This window comes from Sorghum bicolor, chromosome 8 (assembly GCF_000003195.3).
Source record: "Sorghum bicolor cultivar BTx623 chromosome 8, Sorghum_bicolor_NCBIv3, whole genome shotgun sequence".
In the NCBI taxonomy this organism is placed as follows: Eukaryota; Viridiplantae; Streptophyta; class Magnoliopsida; order Poales; family Poaceae; genus Sorghum; species Sorghum bicolor.
The window spans coordinates 61,005,009-61,025,780 of record NC_012877.2 but is presented as its reverse complement, the minus strand read 5'-3'; the positions used below and the strand labels follow the sequence as shown (position 1 = coordinate 61,025,780).

At 45.7% G+C, this 20,772-nt stretch overlaps 2 protein-coding genes across 2 annotated transcripts; both read right to left on the bottom strand.

Annotated features, from left to right (window-relative positions):
• Window positions 276-4,114, bottom strand: LOC110429759. Its single transcript, XM_021446244.1, has 2 exons — window positions 3,761-4,114; window positions 276-824 (listed from the first exon to the last, which is right to left on the bottom strand). The coding sequence occupies exons 1-2, from the start codon at window positions 3,877-3,879 to the stop codon at window positions 482-484; spliced, it is 462 nt and encodes a 153-aa protein (XP_021301919.1). The 5' UTR covers window positions 3,880-4,114; the 3' UTR covers window positions 276-481.
• On the bottom strand, window positions 4,275-14,935 carry LOC8084468 (ubiquitin carboxyl-terminal hydrolase 8). The gene is made up of 13 exons (XM_002442519.2): window positions 14,631-14,935; window positions 14,294-14,521; window positions 13,076-13,208; window positions 12,845-12,904; window positions 12,678-12,770; window positions 11,364-11,675; window positions 11,122-11,262; window positions 9,209-9,379; window positions 6,530-6,787; window positions 6,297-6,442; window positions 5,552-6,109; window positions 4,962-5,235; window positions 4,275-4,823 (listed from the first exon to the last, which is right to left on the bottom strand). Exons 1-13 carry the CDS (start codon window positions 14,765-14,767, stop codon window positions 4,662-4,664), a joined length of 2,673 nt encoding a protein of 890 aa, XP_002442564.2. The 5' UTR covers window positions 14,768-14,935; the 3' UTR covers window positions 4,275-4,661.

Sequence of the window (20,772 nt, the reverse complement as noted above, 5' to 3'; positions counted from 1 at the left end):
GGATAAATAGGTTTCATTACGAGGAACTCAACCAACTGATCTACGAACGATCAGTTCGTGATAAGCCGTATTTGATACGATTATGTTTAGTTATTTACATTTTGTTGAATGTAGTCACTTGTTGATGTCTTATATTTATAGTGCAGGCACGTGGGTGAGAATTTTTTGTACCTAACGGCCTCTGTAAATCTATATTACCTAGTAGGTACCATAATCGTGTGTACTATCTAATTCTATATTAGTCATGCTTTGAGTATTGTGCGAGCATGTATAAGGACATCTCCAATGATACGACCAACCGTGGTCTTATACAATGTGATGTCACTGATTAAAATGGTCCTGGTACATAAAAGATTAACTGAGGCGGGCGAAAAGCATTAACCAAGGCGGTATTTGTAACCGCCTCGGCATTAAGGTCACAGTAAATAAACGATTTACCGAGACAGTTCACTTGCCTGCCATGGTTAATGAAAATAAAAAATTAAAAAAAGCCCGCATAACCGCGCCTGGATCGGGCCTCGTTCTGGGCCTCGCGTCGTAGAGCCTGCATGTCGTCGCTACATCCATCACCGGTGAGGGAGGAGCGCCACCGCAGAGGCAAGCCAGTGTGTCGCCGCCTCGTGCGCCCCACCATGGTCCTCCTGCCGCTCCTATGTCGGATCCACCGCCTTGGAGCCAGACCCGCCACTCCTGTGCCGGATCCACCTCGCTGGAGTCGGGACCCATCCTGCCGCCACGCGCCTGCGTCGAACGTGCCCCACCTCGCCCGCTGCTCCACCTGCAGGATCCGCCGCCGAAGGGCATCTCCCTCGTAGGATCCGCCGCTGGAGGGCAAGTATTAAATATAAACGAAAATAAAAACTAATTATACAATTTACCTGTAATTTGTGAGACGAATTTTTCGAGCCTAGTTAATTCATGATTGAATAATATTTGTCAAATATAAATAAAAATGCTATAGTACCCAAAAATCCCAAATTTTTACCGAATAAGACCTAATTAGAAAAGTTTACAGAGAGAAAAGGATGCGAAAGACTATTCGAGATTTAGGGGGCGTTTGTGAGGGTGGTCGTGATCAGCTTGACTTGCTCGTTAGGCCCAGCCCACGCTAGACCAGCTCCAAGTGCTGCAACAACTCATGTTTATCTTCTAGCATACAAACGGTCCGGTCCAGAGGAGACTGTGTTTATGAACTATGTTAGGGCCGGGCCAAAACACTAAATACAAACTATCTTGCTCTCCACTTGCCCCCGTTGTGCGCTGCGAGGAGCCTGGCTCTAAAACAACACCGATCCCCAGTATATCTCTAGAGCCAGGTCGAGAGAGCTGTTTTAGCTGCAGAGGGTCAGACAACGCGCTGGACCAAATGCCTAAACACGCTCACTTGCAGCCCGTAAGCACAGAGGCCAGCTGAGCCACCCTCACAGACGCACTCTTAGGTCTTGTTTAGTTCGCAAAAATTTTCAAGATTCTTCATCACATCGAATCTTTGGTCGCATGCATGGAGCATTAAATGTAGATAAAAATAAAAACTAATTGTATAGTTTATCTGTAATTTGTGAGATGAATCTTTTGAGCCTAGTTACTCTATGATTGGACAATATTTGTCAAATAAAAACGAAACTACTACAGTAGCAAAAAAAAACCAAAGTTTTTGCCAACTAAACAAGGCCTGGCCTGTGACCTGTGTTTTCACTGTCGCACTCCTAGGCCAGGAGTACCGCAAGATAATGGAGACACGATGCAGCGAAGAGCTCTGAGCTGGATCGGAACCTGCCGGCGGCCGGCCAGCCAGCCTCACCGACGCGACAGGGCACGCGTGCGTGCGTGACAGCTGCGCAGAAAGCTAGAGGGCGAGAGGGTCAGAAAGAAAGCTATAGGGTGAGGAAGAGGGAAGACGAAGGTGGCTTCTAGCTTTTTGCCGTTGCTGTTGCTGTTGCTGTCAGGTCACGTCGCCATTGACGCCTCCACTGTACTGTACTGCTGCTCCTGCTCGCCGGGGCCAGACGCGGTCATCAGCCTCCCTCTGCATCCGCCCTTTCCTTCACCTTCCAGTACCGGCTCTCTCACTCGCAGAATCGCAGCTTCGATCGCTCCCTGCAGGCAGCAGGGCAGCCTTTCACCGCACGACACGCACACGCGCCGTGGTCGATCAAATTGCAAAATATATACGGTAACATTTTCATTTATATTTAACCAATATTGTTCTATTATAGATTAACTAGGCTTAAAAAATTCATTTCGTAAATTACAGATAAACTATATAATTAGTTATTTTTTTAATCTATATTTAATGTTTTATGCATGTCCTGCAGAATTTAATGTGACGTGAAATCTAAAAAAAAATTGCAAAGTTTTTTTTAATTGAAACAAGGCCGCAGGTGTGGTGTGGCGAGCATACCTGCGACACGGACAGCGCCGGCCGCAACCTGGCTTCTTCGATCCTAGCTAGCTCGGTCCCTCGCCGTGGTGCCGAGAGCCGTGTGGCACCATAGGAGTCACATGTCAACAAATACCCCCATCCAGCTAGTGCTGTTGTCAAGTTGCTATCCAACATGAACAAGAGTACATATACTGTAGAGTAGATTTTTTATCCGAAAAGGACGTTTCGTGGCAAATTTTATTTTATTAGAAGAAGAAAATATAAAGTTATAAAAGCAGTATTAGTTTCTTCTTTAGAGATTAGCCTCTAAAACCATACAATAAGAGTGAGCATCTCATACAACTTTAGTAAATCAACGCCGCTCAACTCGCAACATCACACAACTCCCTTAGTGTTTGGTTACTTGTTGGCCAACCCTTATCTAAGCTTTAGCAAGTCAACTTGATCATGTTTTTGGCTCTTAGCATGGCTTAGGTTGTGCACTGACCAAAGCCCGAACCTAGCTGTAGCTTGTGAACGGGGTGGGCGGTTGTTTTCCACTACCCTAGTTTGGCTTGCGCTTCGGTGCTGCTCACCTCTCCCTCATCGTTCCTGCTGCCATGTGCGCTACGGCATTCTCACCATAGCTACCTTCACTTAAGGTCTTGTTTAAATGCTTATGTATCCACCTCAATCTATGTCTGGTCGATGTAGAATTTAACACCAACCCCAAACACAAACATGTATTTATGCCTGGGCGGTGTAGGATTTAAACTAATTTTTACACCCCAACCCCAAAACACACATGTATTATGTTTGGTCGGTGTAGAATTTAACTAATTTTTACACCAACCCCAAAACACACATGTATTGAGGTAATGAGGTACTGCTCACCTCTCTCCTAGGCACTCCACCACCACTGCTGCCATTCTCTTTCCTTCCACTGGTGCTGGTATCTCTTCGTGCTCTGCAAGCTAGAAGCCGGTGTCCTCACAGGCACACCGTTGTACGTGTCGTTCCCCTGGCTGACTCGCCTCGCGATGGCCTCGAAAATTAAGGACCCGTCGACGCCAATGTCCGTCTACACGATGAGCATGCAGTGGTCCATTTGGCCTCAACCGATTCAGATCTCCTCGAGGATGTGATGGGCACACGCATCGCCGAGCTCCTTGATGGAATCAATGGCAGGTCTCGAGCACTTGTGACAATGGAGGGGGCGAATGAACGGTGACGGTTAATCTGATACTCACCACCTATTCGACTTTTATGCAAGACAAACCGAGCCACCAAACACACCACTTCTAATGTAGATTTAGACAGCCAATGAAACCAGACAAGTATATCTTGCATTATTGCACGAGACACATATATATCCATATAGTCGCTAGTACTACTTACCAGTACACACGAAGCCGGCGACGTCGCAGCAGCCGCTGAGTGAAACGTTGCGTTGTCCTGAAGGGGAAAAGGAACCTCGTCGCCGCCTTCGTCACGCCCACACGGCCACACCACACCATCCTCTGGCAGAGCTCTCCGACGAGCAGAGAGGACTGGGAGAGGAGTAGGGCTCTCGATTGGACGAACGGCCGTGTCGTGTGGAGCGGCGTAGGACTGGGTGAAGACAGATTTTATATATAATCGCTCAGGCGGCAGACAACACCAGCTGGAAAAGGGTCACTGAAAACCCTCCAAGAACTGGCCTAATAGAAACAGTAACAGGCCACGGGCGTTCCCGTAGGAATCACCCACCGTTCTTTGTTCAAACAGGCCAGCCCCAAGGTGGGCTGGACTTGTGTGGCTGCAGAAGTTTCTTTTTTCCCTTGGGAGAAAAAAAAAGGCAAGGCAAGAGTTTCTTCCGCTCAGTTTCCACAGTGTACAGTCACAGCATTGCTTAAAACATTAACACCAACTGTTGAGAGAATCTGGGATGATTTTTCTCCCATGTCATTAGCCAAAATTTACCACTATCAATTACAGGTGTTAAAAAGGGAAAGAGAAAAAACAAAAGGAATCTGTAACGGAACTAGGATAAATTATCTCCCCCTCTGAACCCTAGAAACAACATGTATTGTATCAGCCTACAACAGCCTGCCTGCGGTGCACTGCTGCCACCTGATTCTGCACGCTGGAAACAGTAAATCCCCATCTCAAGCCCTCCTCCACTACCTGGAGCCAAATCACACCTCTTCCCACCTGTTCCTATCTCTCACTTCAATTGCGGCATTGCCGCACAACTGTCCCCCCAAACCAATGAACTATACACTGTCCGGGACTAGGCTCAAAATTTGCCTCCACCATCTCAAGTTGGAATGTCAGAATCTATGTGTGTACCTGTATCTAAGCTATCCTCCTGTATCCGCCGGTAAAAAAGAACATAAGCCGCCGATGTCTTTATACTGTCCTCGGTTATAGGACCCACATGACGGTCATCGAAATCATACCACCCCTTTTTTCCTTCATGCTGCACCAAAAAAACACATTGTAAGCACATAAACCTTACAGCCCCAAAACGTGGAACAAATACGTGATCTTGCCAATTGCCAATGATATAGAAAACAGATGTACCCAAAAGGCCCTGTAGAGGATGAAGAGAACTCACATAAACATAAGCTGTATAGTGACCACCACCCAAGCTTCCATAGTGGTTGCTAATAGCATACAGTCGATAATTGTGAGGAACATCTTGGCATCTGTGACCGATATACTTTGACAGGTCAAGATCATGAATCGGGAAGTCCACAAATGTCTCCAATTTGTTTTTGGTGTACCGACTGTACGAAAATCTTTTCAGGTGTATTATAAGGATTTCAGGTAATCTCCAAAGGTCTAACTTCTTACTAGCTTGTTGATGCTCTTTACAACCTGGGCAGTACCTGCATAATAGAGGGAGAACAAACTAACAATTGAAGAGGAATGTGTGTGTGCTTGTGTGCATGCGTGTGTGCGTGTGCGTGTATAATAGAAGGAGAACAAACTAACAAACAATTGAAGAGGGATGTGTGTGTGCTTGTGCTTGTGCGCGTGCTTGCGCGCCAGTTTCGCCATTCAGTACAACTACATTATTTCTACTCTTTAAAATAACCATTGTTCCAACATAATAATCTACCTTGTACAGTGCTTATAGAGCTTACACAAGAGAATGTAAAAACACTATGATATAAAATGCTCCTTATGATGAAAGAAAATTACCACATGTCTTCTGGGCCTAATGGTTCTTCCTTAATAAAAGCTTCCAGACATGCATATAGAGAACATGTGTCCTGTGGCCTCCTAGAAAATAGTACTGCTTTGTAAACTTCTGGAAGAGAATCCAAAGAATCAAGATCATATTGATCCAGTCCATTGTCCTCCCAACACACAGCCACATGCAGACGCTTATGTGGATCTTTCACCGTAATGGATAGATCCATTTCTATCTTCATGCGTTGGTCTGGGAATCTCTCATTAGTCAGGAAAAATTGCATCACATCTTCAGTCCCTGTTTCATCCTCGACAGAATTGTTATTTATAGTGGTGGGCTCTGAGGCATCAGCGCTCATATTGCTATCTGCAATTTCATCAACCAGACTGCTTTCGCCAACTGTTTTAACAGCAGCGGGAACATCATCTCTTGATACTCTGAATGGAGTCATAACCTTTAGGAAAAGATTGCAAATAGTACTTCCAGTTATGGTATCAGGAAGACTTGACACAAGCGGAGTGCCAAAAGTCTTCCATGACTTCCGCCCAAAATTGGCAAGGGACGACCTGCACATGAAAGATGATGATTTTGTCGTAAGGAGATTTCTCAATGTATTTTTTTTTCTCTTGACCACAAAAGTGGAAATTAATAATGAACGTCTTTATCTGCATTCGGTTTCAACTTTCAACCATTATAGATTTGATTGATATCTAAACAACACAATAACACATCGTACAGAATGATTGTACTTACTCCATACGCTGGTTTCTGAACACCACAATAGGAGCATCTTCATTGTCTTTAGGAAGCCGATATGCAACCAAACGATCTCCATCTCTGATCAAGGAGATGACTTCAGAAGGTTCGTCCAAGTACCGAATAAGGGAATTGTTGTAGACCTAGATCGTGATCACCAAACAATAAGGAAATATGAAGCGCATGCTTAGCAGCTTTTGAAATAATGATTCTGAAGGAATAATGAATACCTCGGCAACTAGGAGGCGCTCATCATCTCTCAACGAACAAGCATTGCTTAACGTATTAATAAGGGTCCTTGTATCTCCAGATTTTGGTACACTAATAGTGTAAGGAGATGGCCCACTGGTCCCATCAGTGCTGAAGACTGTTATGGTCATTGTTCTCATTGTTGTTGTAGGCAGGGGCAAAGACAAATACATGAACGGGTCAAATGTTACAGAAACTTTCTTGCAGATGGGGCAAACTAATGTTGACTTGTACTGACCCTGCATCGAAACACCAAAGATAATCAATAGTCCATAGAAGATAAGCATGTAAATTGAAGTACACAATAGGCAACCGTACCAATATGCACATTTGTAACGTATACACAAATAGTGGGCATAACATATCTTAGAGCTGGCACATAAATTGCATAGAGTGAAAAGGGGATATACTTTTGTCCAGCACATATCCTGTCTCTCCACCAGAATAGCGGATATAGATGTATTAAATGTCATCAACCAACTAAATGGACCAGGAGATGTTCTTGTAAAAAAACAAGAAGTCTGAGGCATGTGTTAACTCAATATATTCTAACCCAAGGGCTCATAAACTCCTGTTTGTTTAGGATCAAGGTTGATAAAATGAGAGGTTGGAATTATTACATTGGACTGTCCAGTAAGAGGAAATTAGCATAGTTTAATGAAAAGGTATATTAATTAGCCAGTGTAGTGAGAATTTTGGTTACATTGAATGTTAACAATTATGTTACTGGAGGGGGAAATGTAGAATTTTCATCCAACTATGGGCATACGGAGTGGCTGCAATAAACTGTTAGCATATTTAAACTTTTTTTATGATCTTGCACCGTTAATTGTGCTGAAACTTGAAAAGTTAATTATCACAGGCTCCTTGCCAAGATCACATACATATCTATTCAGCACACTGGTACAGTAGATGAGCTTTTTACCTGTATGCCATTATGAAAGATTGACCAAACCACCATGCCACTAAAAAGTTGTTTCGCACCGCTGTGCCCAACTTCATCTTCGGCTATACCTGTGTGCCATTCCGTCCACGTTCTGTTCGTTTTCTTCCGTCTAAGAGGTCTAACACGTGGGTCCCAGCTAGCATAATGTCCTTTTTGCCCTTCTCAAGAGGTGCGCCCAGCAGGCAGGGCTGGAGTTCAACGCCAAGCGCCTCTGACGGCGCAGTTCGCCGACGCGTGCGCGCACTCGGCGCGGTGCTGGAGTCGCTGGACGCGACCTTGGCCCGCGACAGCGCGCAGAGGGCCCGAGCCGAGGCGGCCCTGGCGAACAAGGCGGCCAACGCCGTGGCGCGGGAGGGCCCCGACCGGGTGAAGCTCGACAGCGGTCGGCTCAGGTTCAGCTGGATTGGGCGCGTGGTCACCGCCGCCGGCCACCACGAGCGCGGTGCACGGGTGGTCCGGTTCCGCCGCGGCGGCCGTGAGGAAGGCCGGGAGCGCTGGCTTTGCCGCGTCCGTCGTCGGCGCAGGCGAGGGCGAGCGCGGGGTCGTCGGCGCAGGCGAGGTCGAGCGCGGGGTCGAGCGGCTCCTCGATCTCCTCGACGCGGTTGACGCCAGCGTCGATCCACGGGCGGCGCTTGAGGGCGAGGACGGCACGCAAGGGGTTGCGGTCGCCGGGCCTGTCGTAGAGGCGGACGCGGAGCGCAGCGGTGGCGGCGGCGAGCGTGCGCGCGGCGGCGTCGAAGAAGAGGTTCCGCTGGCGTGGGTGCGCGGTCGCCACGTGGCCTTCGTGGGCGACTCGCTCGCGCGGAACCAGTGCGAGTCCCTGGTGTGCCTGCTCACCTCCGCGTTCCCGGCGCAGCTGGTGCGTGGCGCCGGCGGCGATGGCGACGAGCTCCGCAAGTTCAGGCGTTGGGCGTTCCCGTCACACAACGCCACGGTGTCGGTGTTCTGGTCACCGTTCCTGGTGAACGGCACGGAGAGGCCCAAGTCGCCAACCACAACCGGATCTCACAGCAGCGGCGGGTAGAGGAGTTACAGCAGCAGGGAAACGCACAGCAGCACCACCAAGGCACAACAGCGCGTCCAGCAGCAGGAACACCACGAAGCTCACGACCTCGTTAGCCGCACGGCCGGCGGACGCCAATGCCGAGCAGCAGGAACACCACGAAGGTGCTCTGGCAAAGAAGAAGGGAAGCAGAGGATGCAGCGAGCGAGGGGTGAATTGAATTGAAGGGAAGCACAAGGTTGGTGGTAGTTGAACTGACACAGCCTAGGGGTATTCAAGTCTATTGCCAGGCCACTTAACTGCCGTTAGGCATCAAAATGAACGGAATGGCACACAGGTATAGCCGAAGATGAAGTTGGGCACAGCGGTGCGAAACAACTTTTTAGTGGCATGGTGGTTTGGTCAATCTTTCATAATGGCATACAGGTAAAAAGCTCACAGTAGATATGGATGATTCAAGAATCCATGTACAGCTGTATAATAATAGTCAACAGGCCCTAATCATTATCCCATAATTTCTCTCTGGCAGCCCTAATGCAAATACCAGGATTTGTAAAGCTGTTTGCATAAATATAGAGGTAATATAATATACCAGGAAAAGAAGGGAAAGTACTGATACTCAACAGTTAATATAAGATATAGAAAGGAGACGACAATCGTTACAGAAGAATGTGCTTGAAAATAGAGGCCCTACACTCATTCAAAACTAACCTGGCAGATATCAACTATGATAGAATCGTTTCGGGCTAAATGATTGCCCCAGTACTCATCTGCGACCTCTTCATCCGGACGGCCATCTGAATCCTTTGCTTCAGAATATGGTTTACATTTCACACGGTTCAAATCTTCATGGAGTCCATCCAATAGGAAAGCAAGAAGCTCCTACGTATAACACAGAAAACTTGTGTGAGAAACACTTCATTGGCATAAGCCCCCCCCCCCCTGAAACACAATAAGTCACCACATAATTTAGTTCAGGCTACATAATCCCAAAGCGAACTAAATAATCCCAAAGCAAAGCTGGTATTAGTACGAATGTAAGATCAAGTGCTCCCTCCCTCTGTGTGTTATCCATGCAGCGGGGGCAGCGAGAGCTAGGGTTCACCACGACCATGGTGTGTGTGTGTGTGATCCGAGCAAAGTGACGTTGCATTTATTTTTTTTATTATTTTACATATATAAAATGGAAATGAAATCCCCACGCTCCCATCGTTTGCCCCCTTCCCCCACCTGCAGTCTAGCACCATCAACAACACCAAGCGGCGAGAGCGGAGAGCGCGTGACACTAACAGCAAGAGCGGGACAGGGGCAGCGAGAGCTAGGGATAACCACACTCACCAACACCATGTGTGTGTGTGCGCGCGCGCGCATTGTGGTGTGTGTCTGTTATCCGAACAAAGTGAAGTCGCACTTATTTATTATTATTATTTTACATATATAAAATGGAAATGAAATCCTCACGCGCCCATCGTTTGCCCCTTCCCTCAACTGCACAGTCTAGCACCACCAACAACACCAAGCAGCGAGAGTGGAGAGCGTGTGACACCAACAGCAAGAGCGGGATGGGGGCAGCGAGAGCTAGGGATAACCCACACCCACTGTGTGTGTGTGACAACACCAAGTGGAGAGCACGTGACACTAACAGCGAGAGCAGGACAGGGGCAGCGAGAGCTAGGGATAACCCACACTCACCAACACCAAGTGTGTGTGTGTTGTGGTGTGTGTCTATTATTTGAGCAAATTGAGGTTGCATTTATTTTATTTTTTTATTTTACATATATAAAATGGAAATGAAATCCCCACGCCCATTGTTTGCCCCCTTCCCCGGTTCCACCACTTGCACAGTCTAGCACCACCAACAACACCAAGCGGTGAGAGCGGAGAGCATGTGACAGACAGCGAGAGCAAGACAGGGCAGCGAGAGCTAGGGATAACCCACAACCACCACCATCATGGTGTGTGTGTGTGTGTGTGTGTGTGTGTGTGTGTGTGTGTGTGTGTGTGTGTGACAACACCAAGCAGAGAGCACGTGACACTAACAGCGAGAACATGACAGGGGCAGCGAGAGTTAGAGATAACCCACACCCACCACCACCACCATCCGAGCAAAGTGAGGTTGCATTTATTTTTTTATTATTATTTTACATACATAAAATGGAAATGAAATCCCCATGCGCCCCTCGTTTGCCCCCTTCCCCCACCTGCACAGTCTAGCACCAACAACAACACCAAGCGGCGAGAGCGCGTGACACTAACAGCAAGAGCGGACGGGGGCAGCGAGAGCTAGGGATAACCCACACTCACCAAAACCAAGTGTGTGTGTGTGTGTGTGTGTGTGTTTTGTGGTGTGTGTCAATTATCCGAGCAAATTGAGGTTGCATTTATTTTTTATTATTATTTTACATATATAAAATGGAAATGAAATCCCCACGCGCCCATTGTTTGCCCCCTTCCCCGGTTCCTCCACCTGCAGTCTAGCACCACCAACAACACCAAGCGGTGAGAACGGAGAGTGTGTGACAGGACAGCGAGAGCGGGACAGGGCAGCGAGAGCTAGGGATAACCCACACCCACCACCACCATGGCGTGTGTGTGGTGTTTCCAAAAATAAAAAGCAAACTAACCTGTGAATCATGTTGGTTAAAGCCACTGAATTGGGGAGCAAAGCGTCCAAGTCTGGACTTGAATTGGCGAGGTGCAACGGGGGTTCTATCAATAGCCCATAGCTTCCTCAACAAATCACCGAATGCGCATGCAAGTTCGCCCTGTTTAAGAAACATTTTGCAAATGAATTAAAGAAATAAAAGTAATATAAATTTCACGTACAAATACACTACATTAACTATAAAAAAACATTTTGACATACCTTCATCCCCAGTGGGTTATGTGGGTTTATTTCTTTATGGAAATCACCAAGGAAATAATCAACCAGCTTTGAAGTATGAGCCAAGCACTGGACTGCACTGTTCATGAAACATGTGTTTCCCAGATTGTCTAATCCTGTTAGACCAGATCCAACTTGCTTAGAGCTTCCACTTGATGAATCCACATCCATGTTCATAGTACCACCATTGCTAAAACTTGAGCCACCCAATGTTAATGCTAACTCATCTCTTTTCCCATCAGAACCATTAACCATAGGTTCTGACAAATCATAAATGTGTATTTGTAGAGGCATCTGAAAATATGAAGTAAAGTGTAAACAACATCTGAAAATGTTTAGTAAAGTGTAAACAACATATACTACAAAATTGTAAACAACATATACTACAAAAGTGTAAGCAACATATATGAGAAGATACAATCACAAGAGAAGACTGTTCAAAAGCTAAGTTTGAAGAAGTGCAAGCTAGATAATCTAATCTAAAAAAAAAACAAGAGGGAAAAAGTATCAGGATAATCACTGAGCCAAGTCACTCCGAATAAGATAGCAGAAACCAAGTCATCTATAGCCCTGACACTTGACAACTAACATCAAAGCTCCAAATAAGAGAACAATATACGTTTTCCAACAAATATAACTCATGCGCTAGTCATCCAAACTTCCTAGTTTGATCAGGAATCATATAACAATATATTTTCTTAAATAACTTTCAACTTCTAAAGGAACTGTTAGTAAGTCAAAAGAAATGTGCAGCTTTCAATATCTGTAATAAGAAATTTGTAATGGGAACATAAAGTTAATTAGCTGGACAAAGATACCTCAGAAAGGAAATGCATAATGAGTTGAATGCACCTTTTCTTTAAAGTATGGTGGACCTTTCCTTGGACTTTAGAACATGCATCCATTGTTCATGGAACTTTACAAGGACATGAAGAAAGCTCTAGGATTACGAGAGAAATTGAAGTGACTTGGTGTTTATCGATGCTCAGTATATGAGCCAAACAATCCAATGGAAAAGAGTTCAATTCAAAAAAAGGAGATTTTGACAATATGAATAATAGATGCACTAACTTAGTACAGATTAATTGCACCTACTTCAGGAAAGAAGATAAGAACCTTGACAAACTAAACATTCTGCAGTGCGTGGTAAGCAGAACTAAACTAAAGAATTAGAAAAAAAAAATCAGCATTGACATTTTATGCAACAAAAAAGGCCAAAGTAGATACCAGAACAATACAATCCCACTAAAATCATAACAATATGAGATAAGATGGAACACTAGATGGTGAAGATACCTCCTGATCTGCAGATTTTGAGTCATGGGGCGACCGGTTCAATTCATTCATAACTATGTATGTTGTCCGCCCAGAGAAATCCCATATGTGAACCTACAAACATGCAATACAAGAAAAATAACTATACCATCACTAGTAAGTGGGCAAAAGGATTGTCAGAAGAATACCGGCTCAGAGTCTGCAGTCAGAATCTTGTTTGCTCTCTTAAAGTTCTCAGTTGAGTTGTCCTGAGTGTATAAAAAGGAGGGGAAAAACACAAAGTTAAGATATACTTATTACTGAAGAATATCATCCTTAGAAAGAGACCAATTAATATCCTTAAGTAAACAAACTTTCTTAAACAAAAGAACTCTTCCAAACTACAAGAATCAAGCGGAATGCAAGTACTTTGTATGTACCTTTTTGCCAATCTTCACTGTTAGTGTATATGTACCTCTGGTGGCTGAAACTCTTAGCATTATGGGGTAAATATTTACTGAGTCACCAGCAGGTGACACATTTTTGCCAGCAGATTTGGCAGAATCAATATACCTATAAGAAAAAAAAGTAGGATAAGTTATATTGGAAGAAAGAAAACAGTCGAATCATCTTGTAAATAAAAGAAATAAATGAGAAATAAAATCAGGCAGCCGAGCATATATAATTTAATTAAAAGACTGCTAGCCTTAAGTTAACTATACAATGCAACACTGCATTAATAAGATGTCATTAATATCGAAAGGGTCTGTCCCAGTCTGAAAGATATGTATCAATGGTTCTAGACTTCAAAACATTTCCAGAGGTAGCACAAGATTTCTTGCACTCAGCAGCCATCCATCCTGATGAATGCCCCAAATGCAACACCAGATTTCTTGCTCTGAGTTGTTTGAGCCTTTGATGCACTGCTTCAAGGCAATCTAAACTTTGGAGCAACTACAGGCTATTAATCCACCACAAGGTTCATGGAGAGTCTCCACAAAAGAAGCTGTATTTGCATTGATCACATCAGCGTTCTAAGTCCTGACACGTGCGGAAAGAACCAACGCTTTATTGCACAGCTCAGCAAAGGAAAAGGGGTTCCAGCATTGCACTGTGGTCTCCTTATGGTAACTCATTAAATACAACCTTTACTAGAATGTTGGAAAAAACCGAACCCTAGAACATAGGGATTGACATCCGTCCTACCGGAAAACAGCTCAATGGCGCGCGAACAACATGCACATCAATCAATCATCGGCAGCCAGCGCCGTGAAATGAACAGTTACCCTAAATTGTCCACCTCACTCGCTTCCAGCAGCAAGTCTTACGCTTCAAAAAACATAGGACCGCCATATTCGATGTACGAAATCGCATAGCAGGATTACAATCACGGCGCGCAGAATTGCAGGTGGCTGGCTACCTAAAGTGGCCTAGGCCATCATTATGCATCATTAGGCATGTAAGTCAGTACGAGCTGATCATCCTAAAGCATTTCTGGCTACTACACCCACTCAAACAGGTGATCCAAAATAAATCTCGCGGGGTATTCAAGGCAATCCTATCATACAACCATTCCAGGGAAGCGAGAATGATGAACTGAACAAGAAGAGTGATAAGAAACAGCAGAAAAAAAAACAGGGAGAGGCGGGGTATCTCACCAGTCCCGCGCCTTGGCGAAGAGGTCGGCCGGGAGGAGCGCGTAGCTCCTGGCGGAAGCGGAGGCGGTCTGCTCGAGGAGCTCGTCGGCGCGGCGGAGGGTGTATGTCTGGTCGGAGAGGAACATGCTCAGCACCCTCATGCCGTAGGAGGCAGGTCCAGCCGGCGTGGCCGTGTAGGGTAGCCCGGGCGCCTCGATCGCCGATCCCTCCTGCGCCTCCTTCCACCACCTGCGCCCCCCCATCCGGCCACACATCGCCATCTCGTCAGAAACGCCCGCTCCTGCCGGCGCGCCACCCAGGATCGGGCGGGCTAGGGTTAGCGGTGCTGTGCGCTCACCTGAGGGGCACGAGGAAGACGCGGTCGTCGTCCTCCTCCTCATCGGCGGCGGCGGGGGCCGGCGCGGCGGCGGGATCCGACGGGTCCGGGTCCGGAGCCGGCGCGGGGAGCGGCGGCGGGTCCGGGGGCGCGGGCATTGCGGCCCGAGCTCCTCCGCAGCGTACGCGGCGGCGGCGGGGCGTGGGGCGCTGGGATCGTCGTCGGGACGGGAGTGGGGCTGGAAACGGAAAGGGTAGGGGGGAGGGGAGGGGATGGGGAGCGTGCCGGTGCGCGTGCTGGGCCTGAAGAAGAAGAAGAAGGAAAGGCGCCTGTGACTGTTGGTCTGCCTGAATGGTGATGATGGGGAGGAGAGGAGGCCGGACCGGAGCCGAGTGAGCCAGTCCCAGTGAGGGGGTGCGGCTCGTCGTCAGGATCTGGTCTGGTCTGGTCTGGTCCGGTCAGGTCGGTCGGATCGGAATCGGATCGGAGCTTGGATCCGGGCATCCGGCGACCGGAGGACGGTAAAAAAAAGGTGGTGGGATTCGTTTGGGTTGGGCCCGCGTGTCAGTGTCCCCTGGCGGAATATCCTGCGGTCGTTTTCATTGTTTAGTTCAAAAATATTTAGATCGTTTGTATATGATAAATATTGAATCATCTCACAAAATTACAAACAAATTTTATAATTAGTTTTTGTTTTCGTTTATATTTAATGCTCCATGCATATGCCTAAAGATTCGATGCGGAAAGAGGGCCTTAATTTCATCTTCCTCACAGACTCATGCGGTTGTGCCAGCTGAATTTTGTTGGGAGTCACACACACAAAAAAAACTGATTTGTTGGGGAACACTAATTTTTTTTTGTCGTGCTATATATTGTGTGCAGGTAGGAAGTCATCAATAGATATTTTTTTTAATTCATAGCATGGAATGCTGCTACATAAGCACTCCTTTGTGTTCTTGTCGCCATATTCTATGGATGTTACAACCTAGGTCTTGTTTATTTCCCTTCCAAAAGTTTTTAGGTTATTGTGGCTTTTTTGTTTATATTTAGCAATTATTGTTCAATCATAGACTAAATAGGTTAAAAGATTCGTCTCACAAATTACAGGTAAATTATGCAGTTAGTTTTTACTTTTATCTATATTTAATACTCCATATATGCGCGGTAAAATTTGATGTGACGAAGAATTTTAAAAAGTTTTTAGTTTTTAGAGGATCTAGGCCTACAGTGGTGGTGTGGTGGTGCAAGCGCGATGCTAAAAGAACTAGGCACTTTGGTCAGCTTCTTTCGGATACTTTTGATAATTTTAAGCATTTTTTTTTGTCTAATAGATTCGATTCGTCTTAGGAGTAAGTTTGATCGATCTTAAAATTAGTGCATAAGTATAGAGAATAATTTCTTTTGTTCCTGAAATTTCTTATTAGCGATTGTGCGTACCCTCTGGTTTTGTTGTAGTAGGCTTATTTTTCCATATATCCTATTCAGCTGGCACTGTATTCTACGGTGTTTCCTATTGGCTATATGTGCCGTGTGATTATGACTTCCTGTGATGTCATGGGATGGATATGGACGGATGTGGACTTTCGTTTTTCTTCCTTATTTTACATGTCGCGCGATCGATTCCGACTAAAGTGTGCTACCATAACAAGAAAATGACTTCTTCCCACGAATGAGTCTGTCCAACAAACATGCTTCCGTGTTGAAAAAAATATCCAATGAGAAAGCCAAATCTTGTTACTCCCATCCGTTCATGAAAAAAATCAATTTCTAGAGTTATCTTAAATCAAAATTTTTAAACTTTAACTAAACTTTTAGAAAAAAAATACTAAGACTTACATGATATCAAATTAGTATCATTAAATTTATCATAGAATATATTTTCATAAGATGCGCATTTTATGTCATAGATGTTATTACTCTTTTCTATAAAGTTAGTCAAACTTTAAAAAGTTTGACTGGCACGGATTCTAGGAATTAATTTTTTCATGGACAGAGAGAGTAACTCCTTAGGCCACTCTAAAAAAAAACTTTTCAAGACTTCCCGTCACAAGAATCTTGTGGCACATGCATAAAACATTAAATATAGATAAAAAATAACTAATTACATAGTTTACCTGTAATTTGCGAAACGAATATTTTAAGTCCAATTGGTTTATGGTTGGACCATAATTGTCAAATACAAAAGGAAATGCTATGAAAAATGTTTTAGATGTAAACGAGTCCTTAGCCCTAGGCTTGATTTGGAAGCAAGTCAAACCTTTGGTGACATGTTGTATTGAATGGATATCATGCCTTTCAATTACGCAAACTAGAATTTTTAAAAAGATTATATCATTTTTATAAACAATTGCAAGACTAAGAGTTATTAGCAGGAAGATATACAAATATAGAACTTTTTAGCAATTGTATGGCTATAAAAGGACTAATGGGAACCCAATAGCCAATAGGTATAGGTACCTATCAACTATCCAACAACCGAGCATCTTCAACGGTTTTGCATTTAGGGTTTGCATTTTTGTAATTTGTCAAAAATCGCAAAATGAAGTATCCAACGGTTTTGCATTTGCAGTTTGCATTTGGGGCAACTTGGTAAATGAGAGAGCAAACTTGGCGTAGTTGCCAAACCGCGGACGGCTTGGCAAAAGCCCAATCGCGCGCGTCTCCCGGTCCCTGCGCGATCTAGACTTTTCTTCGCGCCATATATACTCCATCGATCGTGACATAAACCCCCTGTCCTTCCACGCGTCGCTGTTCGCAGCCGATCAAAGTCGCGAGAGACTCCATCGCGAGCACCGGTCCTCCACGCGCCGGCGTTCGCTGCCGGTCGCGACCGACTCCACCGCATAGGAAATGGCGGCGACCTGATTGGTGATATAACTGGCGGCAATACAACTCGTGGCGCGGGTACCTAAGCGCGCGAAGAAGTCGACCGCATGGGAAGGAACCGCGACCGCGCGCCACACGGAAAAAAATCACATCCGGGTCCATTTTGGGTAAATGTCGAAGTCAATTATGCAAAACCCTTGGAGATGACCTATTTTTAGACTTTGCATTTTGTTTTGAGAGTTTTGCAAATAACAACAAATGTTAAATCCTTGAAGATGCTCACCCTACTTGCCACGTCACCTCCACGTAGATGTGATTGTGTCGATAGACCTATCGGCAATTGAAATGTCAATGGACGTATCGCACACCCACCGGCCAATATAAAGCCAAATTCACACCAAACAATAACATGAATGGATCAGAAGCCAGGAGCAAGTAGCATGACACGTTCTTCCTTTCCTATAGACCATTTTGATTTTATAGGTTTTTTCTTATCGATTACAACAAACAGAGTACATAGGGACCTCCAAATTACTGCTACGTGGAACAAGGGATTCTAAACAAAGTTTCTTAATAATGGATATGCTCAATTAAGTTTCATTCTGGAATTAAATTCAAAATCGTAGAGCTTGTTTTGAATGACTAAAAAATTAATTTTGAATTGAAACTTAAACTTTAGCATGTTCTTTGTTAAAGAATTTTGAATTTCATCTAAGCACATATATAAAAGAATTACATGAAAATCTATTATTTCCTGAACCATAAATTTATATAATTTTAAAAAATGTTTAAGATTATTCTTGTGGTTAAACATTTTAAGCCAAAACTAAATATAGCACACGATAATTTGCGGTAGATGTAAACAAATGCAACCAGCTCTGGCTGTCTCTGACTCCGCATGAGCGGATCGATCGGTTTCATGGAATCACGACATGCGGAGAAGGGAATCCACAAGCACCGTACCGGTGGATATTCCCTCGCCTCTGAGTAGGCAATAGCACTCGCTGGCGCATTGGTGGAGTCGTGTTGGGCCTAGTTGATGTTCTCCTTTAATTTGTGGGGCTTCCCTTGGACTTGCTAGGTCCATTATTTTTATTTTTTTTTTTTTTGAAAGGGACTGTAGGGGTTTGCACCCCCTCCAGCAGTACAGAACGGATAGAGAGACAGAGGCAGCATTTCATGTTTGATTTAAAGGGTTAAGTTGGTGGGTTAGGATATACCTAATGTGCGAGACATGCATGTCATCCTCAACTCGATCTCTTGCTTCCTCCTTCATCTCCTATCTCGCTCCTTCCCCATACATCTTGCTCGGCTCTACATGCTCACGAGGTCCACAGTCGAGGTGGCACATGATGGCCACGACCGTACGTCTACTATGAGTTGCATGGTGTGTCACTTCCACTTGCTGATCGAGGTCGTGAATCGACAACTGTCGCCGAGGCTACGTGTGGCCCGCAGTCGGCCGGGGCTGCTCGCGCTCGTCGAGGCCACACGCTGGCCACCGCCGCGTCGCTCCTGCTCGTCGACCGCCGGTCACCAAGGCTACGTGTGGCCCTCAGTTGGGCCTGCTCGCTCTCGCTCGTCATGGCCGTTGCACGCAAGAGCGCCACTCCCATGGTCATCGAGCTCAACTCATGGCTCAACTCGGTGAAATCGAACAAACCCACATCTAAGCTCTAGGATGAACCCATTATAGCTCCTCAAATTTTTAGCACTACAAGTGTCCAACTAGAATAAGTTGGGTCATACCCATTTTTATGTTTGGTTCAAAGGGACATGGTCAAACCCATTTTTTATGTCAGCCCTGCGACAAGGGCTTTGTATCTGTGACAAGGGTCTTATACCTGTGATAATGGACCTATAATTGTGATAAGAGTGCTATAGCTGTGAGAAGCAGTGATAAGGGTCCTATAGCTATGACAAGGATCTTATTGCCGTGACAAGCTGTGGCAAAGGTCCTATCATTTAGTCTTAATTAGACGTAGAGAAGTGAAGAAAAGAGATACAGTTTATATACAAAGGCGAGCAAGCTATTACTGCAAACAAGCTAGTAGTGAAGGCCAATTCCGTCCACGGACACACAGCTGCTATCTTGAGATCCATGCGTGTACGTTTGCTAAGTATAAATAAATACAGTGGACTTCATTATTTCCATTATTTCTTGATTGATAGCGCCGTCATCAGACAACCCAGATCAGAGTGAAGGGACGATTACTGAATAATTGTAACCTGCGGCTAATTAAGTGCTATAACTCATGGTTGCTGCATCCAAGCAATCTAGATACTCGGTAGCAACGACCGAGCCCTAATTGGACGCACGCACAAAGGCATGACCTAAAAATTAAGCTAGCTAGCTAGACATCTCCGATCCATCCACCTCCTCCACGGCGGCAGGCAATGCCATTAATTGCCGTCGTCCTCCTCTAGGACCTCGTCTTCTTCGTCGCTGAGCTCCTCCGGCAGCAGGTCGATCTCCGCGTATCCCTTGGCGCGGTACTGGCGGAGGATGTCGGCGTCCCGGTCGTCGGACCTCTTCAGCACGGCGGCGATTCTGGCAAGCTTCTCCCGCGACCCCGGGCACAGCCGGTCGATGGACTCGGGAAGTTCAGGGAAAGGCCGGCTAGGCGGGAGCCGCTCCGCCTGCTTGAGCATGACGTCGATGGTCTCCTGGTCCACCCTCACCCGCCTCGTCGCGTCGTCGCCGGCTTGCTGGCCTCGCCGTCGCCGCCCACGCCCACCGTCGTCGTCATGGTGGCCTCCTGATCCCCTTCCTCTGCTGCATATCGATCGTTATCGTCGCCGGCCGCGACACGAGACGAGATCTCTCTTTCGATCTGCTTGATCTGAAGAAAGAAACTCGGTCGATGGAGATTAATTGCCTTTGATTTGCAGCGCGCGGCACCCCGATTGTTTATTTATTTATTTCCCTGAAATCCTGATCCTGATGAAACTTGGCGAGGAGACCTCGAACAGCGGGGGCAGGAGATTTCGCACGGTGTCAGGAGTCAGGAGACGGGCCAGATCGATGGGCGCGTGGTTGGGCCGGGCTCGACAGGACCAAGGCGGCATTGCGATGCAAGCCCAAAGCTGTGAATTGCGTTGGGCCTGCCTGCATGCATATAGTGATATAGATAAGAGCGAAAAGGTCCACCCAAGGCCTTGTTTAGTTCCTTAAATGTTTTATAAAATTTGTCACATTTCCCGTCACATCAATTTTTTAGACGCATGCATCAAGTATTAAATATAGACGAAAATAAAAACTAATTGTACAGTTTGGTCGGAATTGACGAGACGAATCTTTTGAGCCTAGTTAGTCTATGATTGGACAATATTTGTC

What these genes read in the sequence shown, in the direction of transcription:
- LOC110429759 (XM_021446244.1), bottom strand. Translation starts at nt 3,879, where the DNA reads ATGGTGTGGTGTGGCCGTGTGGGCGTGACGAAGGCGGCGACGAGGTTC. An exon ending in CGCCGGCTTCGTGTGTACTG is followed by an intron (nt 825 to 3,760) that starts GTAAGTAGTACT and finishes CTTGCCCTCCAG; the next exon opens with CGGCGGATCCTACGAGGGAG.
- LOC8084468 (XM_002442519.2), bottom strand. Translation starts at nt 14,767, where the DNA reads ATGCCCGCGCCCCCGGACCCGCCGCCGCTCCCCGCGCCGGCTCCGGAC. An exon ending in TTAACCAACATGATTCACAG is followed by an intron (nt 9,380 to 11,121) that starts GTTAGTTTGCTT and finishes TGTTATACGTAG; the next exon opens with GAGCTTCTTGCTTTCCTATT. An exon ending in TTAGGCCCAGAAGACATGTG is followed by an intron (nt 5,236 to 5,551) that starts GTAATTTTCTTT and finishes TCTATTATGCAG; the next exon opens with GTACTGCCCAGGTTGTAAAG.